The sequence below is a fragment of the Sinocyclocheilus grahami genome, unplaced genomic scaffold (genome assembly GCF_001515645.1).
Source record: "Sinocyclocheilus grahami isolate Dianchi unplaced genomic scaffold, SAMN03320097.WGS_v1.1 scaffold719.1, whole genome shotgun sequence".
Lineage (NCBI taxonomy): Eukaryota > Metazoa > Chordata > Actinopteri > Cypriniformes > Cyprinidae > Sinocyclocheilus > Sinocyclocheilus grahami.
The window spans coordinates 754,716-761,402 of record NW_015505898.1 but is presented as its reverse complement, the minus strand read 5'-3'; the positions used below and the strand labels follow the sequence as shown (position 1 = coordinate 761,402).

General features: G+C 36.8%; 1 protein-coding gene across 1 annotated transcript; it reads left to right on the top strand.

Moving 5' to 3' along the window:
- Positions 1-1,546: 1,546 nt before the first annotated feature.
- LOC107560304 (40S ribosomal protein S16) lies at positions 1,547-4,516 on the top strand. Its single transcript, XM_016244445.1, has 6 exons — positions 1,547-1,613; positions 1,703-1,754; positions 2,394-2,495; positions 3,941-4,037; positions 4,198-4,245; positions 4,326-4,516. Exons 2-6 carry the CDS (start codon positions 1,707-1,709, stop codon positions 4,469-4,471), a joined length of 441 nt encoding a protein of 146 aa, XP_016099931.1. The 5' UTR covers positions 1,547-1,613; positions 1,703-1,706; the 3' UTR covers positions 4,472-4,516.
- The last annotated feature ends 2,171 nt before the right edge of the window (positions 4,517-6,687 follow it).

Genomic DNA, 6,687 nt, shown 5'->3' with positions numbered 1-6,687 from the left:
AGCACACCTGTACATACAAATTATTCTTTTTTTGTGGTTTATATTTATGCATGTGTATTTTATTCACATCTCATTTTTATTATCTGTGTGTTGTTGTTGTCTCCGTGTACTGGTAGCTTGTGACACTATAACAAATTCCTTGTATGTGCAAACATACTTGGCAATAAAGCTCTTTCTGATTCTGATTCTGATTTGAGATTAACCTCTTCTTTTCTTTTCTTCAAATTCTTATTCTTATTTCATTATTAGTTATTAATAACTATTATTAGTTATTAGTAACTTAATAACATGCTACAGGTAAAATTACAATCAAGTACTTTTGTGCATTATGTCTTAAACACATAAAAAGCATAGTAAACAATTATTAAAACAATCACTTAATGTTCTATAAAGTAATACTTTTAATTTGATGTTATTATTTAGTGTACTTAAGTGTGTTAATGAAAAGTGAAAGTATACTCTCTTTAAGTATACTTTTATGGCCTTTTATTTAATATTAGGCCTATATTATCTGAAAGTTCAGTCTTTTATGCATTTACTTAAGATTTAAAGGACACTACATGTACACAATCACTACAGTTAAGTACACTTCTTAAATTATTTCTTAACTTAAATTGTTTCTTTATCATACTTAGCAAAAATGATCAAAAGTATGACCTAAATCTGCTTCTTTTCTAATGGTGTTGAATCAGGTGATTCTTGTAACAGAGCGCCATCTAGTGATGAGATTGATCATTTCGCATGTGGAAGTAGAAATAAGGCTCTATCTATCACATCAAAACTCATATTTTTTTCTTCATTTAAATGCTGATTTATGCTTTTAGTTGGATAATTATTTAAAGGGATAGTTCACCCAAAAATGAAAATTCTGTCATCCTTTACTCACCCTCATGTCGTTCCACACCTGTATGAGTTGTGTTCTTATGTTGAACACAAAAGAAGATATTTGGAAGATTGCTGGTAATCAAACGGTTGGTGGTTGCCATTGACTTTCATAGTAGGAGAAAAAAAAATACTATGCAAGTCAATGGCAACCAACAACCGTTTGTTTACCAGCAATCTTCAAAATATCTTCTTTTGTGTTCAACATAAGAACGCAACTCATACAGGTTTGGAACGACATGAGAGTGAGTAAATGATGACAGAATTTTCATTTTTGGGTGAACTATCCCTTTAATTCATAGAGCATTGTAAACTTGAGCCCGATTTCTGACAAGATACTACCTCAGTTCAGAGGTCAAAGCATAGTAGAAAGATTTATGGATAACATTGATGTATTAAATAATAAGTATAGTAATGCGAATTATTAGATCTCTTTTTGGCATCTATTTAAACCCATCCATTGACATTTCTGTGAATACGCAGGCTATTTGCTTCAATTATGAAACTTCAAGGAAAACGGGAAGGATTATAATTATGTTGGAAATAAAAGCTAGTTGATTTATATACTTGCGTTAATATTTGTTCTTTGTAATATTGTGATTTTATATATAAAAATCACAGCTTCAACTGTCGTAAACACTCTGTCTAGGATGTGTTTACGACAGCGCCCCTGCTTTTGCGCACGGGAAACCCTTATGCGGCCTCTCCGAACAGCGCTCAAGCACTGAACGGTTCGTCCCTCAAGAGGTTCTCACTAATATATTAATTTAAAGATCTTTAACGCTTAAATTAACCGATTGTCATTCTGGTTTTATTCCAGAGTCATGCCAGCTAAAGGTCCCCTACAGTCTGTCCAGGTGTTTGGACGCAAAGTGAGTTTTTGAAGGCTGTATGTTAGTCGTGTTCAGGGGCGTTAGCCGGCTATGCTAACAGATGTGCGGTTGTAAATTACTGCGATGCCAGAGTTATATATAGTTCATGGAATAAACGTTACGGATAGATGCCGTGAACAGGTACATGTGTAACCATTTAAAATGTAGGATAAACCTACGTTCCGTTGAGATTGACTGAATGGCTGTTTGCTGACACGTGGGACAGTTCAGCGCTTACACGTATAGCTTTAATTAATACAAAACAGTTGCTTTTGCATCTGATCTCCATGTTTTCTGTTGCTCAGTAGATGCTATTGATAAATAAATATGAGCCAGTGCTCTCTTGTCTGTCTTGCTAACTGTTAGCCAGTACTTGTGTTTGGTATAGCAATGGTTCCCAATTGGATGTCTCCATTATTTCTCCAACTCGGAACTGCACTGACTGCTTTAGAAAATACCAAGATTGAAGACCACCGTGGTGTAGCTAAGTTAGGGAGGGAGTTTATTTTGTTGGTAACCTGTCAAGAAGTCTCTTAATAGTGTCGTATGTCGTTTGAATTGTGTAAAAGCATTAATATTCAAGTTGTTTCTGACTTATGGAGATGAATTGGCTGATCTGTGTCTCTTCACTATCAACAGAAAACAGCCACTGCTGTTGCCCACTGCAAGAGGGGAAATGGACTTATTAAAGTCAATGGAAGACCTCTTGAGATGATTGAGCCTGCCACTCTGCAGTACAAGGTACATTTATTACAGAAATCGAGTGTTTGGAATAAAAATACATATTCATTCATTCAGATCTCTAGTTGAGCCAACACTATCATTTGTAAAAGTTGTTCACATGAATGTAGACTGTAATTCAGATTGATTGTTAAAGGGATAGTTCACCCAAGAATGAAAATGTGATGTTTATCTGCTTACCCCCAGGGCATCCAAGATGTAGGTGACTTTGTTTCTTCAGTAGAACACATTTGATGATTTTTAACTCCAGCCGTTGCAGTCTATCAGTTGCATAATGCATGGCAATGGTAACAAAATCTACGAGAGTAAAAAAAAAGACAAATCCAAATTAAACCCTGCGGCTCGTGACGACACATTGATGTCCTAAGACATGAAACGATCGGTTTGTGCCAGAAACCGAACAGTATTTATATCATATTTTACCTCTAATACACCACTGTCCAACTGTCTTTGGGCGCGCGCACGGCTTCCGGTGCGTGCGGTGTGTACGTGCTCTGGCGTAGTTTACGTTAATGGGTGTGTTAGACCGCAACGGTTAAAGTTAAAAATCATCAAATGTGTTCTACTGAAGAAACAAAGTCACCTACATCTTGGATGCCCTGGGGGTAAGCAGATAAACATCACATTTTCATTTTTGGGTGAACTATCCCTTTAACATAGTTATTCTGTGGAAAGCAAAAGTGGGTTTTTAAAGAATATTCATATTGCCTCTTTCAGTATAATAAAAATGAATGAGGATTGGTGCTGTCGGTCTCCAGTTTGGCACAAATATGGTAGCTTTTTGTTAGAAACACACCACAGTTTAAGCTTATGTTCTCTGAAAAGCATAACATCCTCCACAGAACTTGTTTATTAAAGGAATCGTAATTTGCCACTCTTTAATGCATTGATTCAGTTAGCAAAAGTGGTCAATTAATTTATGAATCGAACCAGTTTTGTTCTCAAGTTCAACTCTATGATTTAACCTGATGGCAAAGGTTAAAAGCCCACCGGAGGGGAAAGTTATCAGTGAATAACTTAAATTTGTCCTGTTTGTCAGATGTCTAAAGTGCATAGGTTGCATCAACCGCTGTAATATTTTATGGTGGTTTTGTGTCCTTTTTGGAGCTCCCAACCACATTCGCTGCAATTAGAGAATGATGTAAAATTGTACTAATGCGTTCTGCAGAAGAAAGTCATGACAGTGGTGACGTGCACCAGATCCAATCAGTTCCCTTTGGACTAAATCAAGTCCCACCCTGCAAATGTATTTATATTTTCTTTCCCTCGTTCAAAAAGTTCTCCTACTCGGATGTAAGTCACAACAGTGACAATCACAGTTTCCATTGCATGTTGACTTTGAGTGTACCCGACTTACTCCATTCTTCAGGATGGAGACCTTTAGCTGCATGTGAGGAGGTTTTGTTTATACGTCTACTAACTGAACATGGTTTTGTTTCCTTTAGCTGCTGGAGCCTCTTCTGCTGTTGGGCAAGGAACGCTTTGCTGGCGTTGACATCAGAGTTCGCGTGAAGGGTGGTGGACACGTCGCACAGATTTACGGTTAGTAACGTGTAGATGTGTAAGCCTTTTGCTTTTGGTTGTTTCCTATCGTAAAATTCATGTACGTAATCAGTAAACAATACATGGTTAGATTCTTCCTCAAGACCACATTGTATAAATACTTCTGTTCTGACATTAACATGTTTTATTCTTCTTGCAGCCATCCGTCAGGCCATCTCAAAAGCCCTGGTTGCCTATTATCAGAAATGTAAGTGTGGATCATTGTGGTCATCATGGTAAAGACATACACAAGTATTTTCCCATTTCTCCGTTTTTCTCTTTTCATAGATGTGGATGAGGCCTCCAAGAAAGAGATCAAGGATATCTTGATTCAGTACGATAGGACCCTGCTGGTCGCTGATCCCCGCCGCTGCGAGTCCAAGAAGTTTGGTGGACCTGGAGCTCGCGCCCGCTACCAGAAGTCCTACCGTTAAAATCTCTCTGTACATTTTCATATAATAAAACTGAAGGGGGAAACATTCTGTAGTCTCGAGTTATGTTCTTAATGAGTTTTGATGTGTTCTCTGTTCAGTGCCTTATTGAAATGCGAGATAAAACTCGAGAGTACATTTTGGAGAACCTGCTGGAAATAAAATTACTGGTCAAGTGTTTCACTGTCTCCATAATTGTAAACTAGTTAATGTTACAGGTTTGGCTGATTTGTGTTTTCATTGGTTATTTATAGTGAAATTATGATCGTAAAACTCAATGGAAGAAATGCTTATGTGCTGTGAAAGGACAGGAATGTGAACTATATAATACAACATAACAGCTAAGAACTTGATTAATACACATGCTTAATATTGAACCACATACTAGCATAATATTACTGCCATAGAAAGAGAATGGTAAATATAATAGGTGTTCTGAATTCAACATTTGTTGGTAGAGCACCTAATGGAGTAACTAAAAATACTCTTATGGAGGTTCCTAGAGCCATCTATTGGTGAAGGACACTACATTAAAAAAATGTTTTTTAGAGTGTAACGCAAGAGGGCAGAAAATTACGTTTTGAACAATTTAATATAGTGTTATGAGCAATTAATTTGGAAGTGAGTGAGTGGGAGGGGTTGCTAACAGTAATGTGAATGTTTAATTCAGAAAAATAAGAAATTATTGCACTTGCAGTACATTTTAAATACTCCATATGGAGTATAATCATTCTGTGAATAATGTAATGAAACCAAAATTTCAGTTCTGTTCAGTTTTGTAAATGTTGTGCATATCAGGTCATAATGTTCAGTGTGTAATCCAGTGAGATTTAAAGGAGTGTGTATTTTACATCCACTTGAGGGAACCAAACCTGAATAGGCCTATATGTTGAAGCTTTTGACGCTGTTATATCCCACAAATACTGGTGAAATGTAGATAGTTCAGGTCAGCCAAAGTCACCTAGTCAGAACTGATGATGACTGATATCTAAAATTTCCTGAAAGACGAGCAAAGCATTAATGTGGTCACAAGAGAGGAAACATAACCCTAATACATCCAGATTAAAGAAGCATGCATACTTCTTTTGTTGGTTTTAATTCCTACAATACATCCTCAGTGTGATTCAGCAGTTGATCCGTTGTGTAGCTCTCGCAGCCACACAGATTCTTGAGTAAGACAGGATCAGCTAATAAGAGTTGGCTTGCTGTGCACTGCTCAGTCTGATCTGCTTCACTTGGGGTAAATCAATGGCTGGTATTGATCCATTACTGGCAGTTGGATCACCAAGTGGACACAGATGGCGAAGACACCATCTCCCAGCTCTCATCTAACATTTGCATCCTGCTACTTTGCTTGAGGATGCTGCTTGCATTCCATTACAGACTGAGTCATGTGGATGAAATGTGTTGTTAGGAAGATATTAATGGGATAGTAAACATGGAGTGAGAAAATGCACGAGTTTGATCCTATGATGCTGTCTTAAAATATGTGAACCGATCACCTATGCTTAGGGTAGGGCTTGTGTTCAGAATGAAAATGAACAACTTTCATTCACTAACTGCATGTGCACGTATTTGTGTGTGTAATCGGTGTATAAACGATTTCAGGGGGGGGGGGGAATGATTACTTATAATACAGTTCGCACCTTAGAAACAAGTCTAATTTGTCATGGCACATCTAAAATATTAGGAATAGACTGTAATTCTAAACAGGTTTTTATGACTTCTGAGAAACACATTTACGTTTGTTTGGCAAATTTTCACATGTGAAATATAGTCGATTAAAATTATTACCTGAGAAGATGGTAAAAACCCAAGAGTTATTGTCAGCTATATGTTTCCAAAGTTGTGAATTTAACTTATGCACAAAATTAGAATATCGCATAAAACATGTGCAAATAAAGTTTCCATCCCATGTGTTCAAAAGAACAAAATCATCAGTTTCTGCAAACTGGCGCAAAGTCCTATCAATAACAAAAACCAACCAAAAGTTGCTGGTAGTCTGGGCCCCTTTTTCCTACATAATAAATGACTTGCACCAGACGAAACGCAATAAACACTGTCATGTTATTTGTGTTCGAATGCCTGATGTTTTTTAATGCACCTTTTCTTTCTTTTTTTTGGAGTTTATGCACATCTCAGCATTTCCGTTCATAGTTTTTTATGTGATATCCCAAAAATTGCATAGAAATAGGTGGATGGAAACAGATATTGAAATA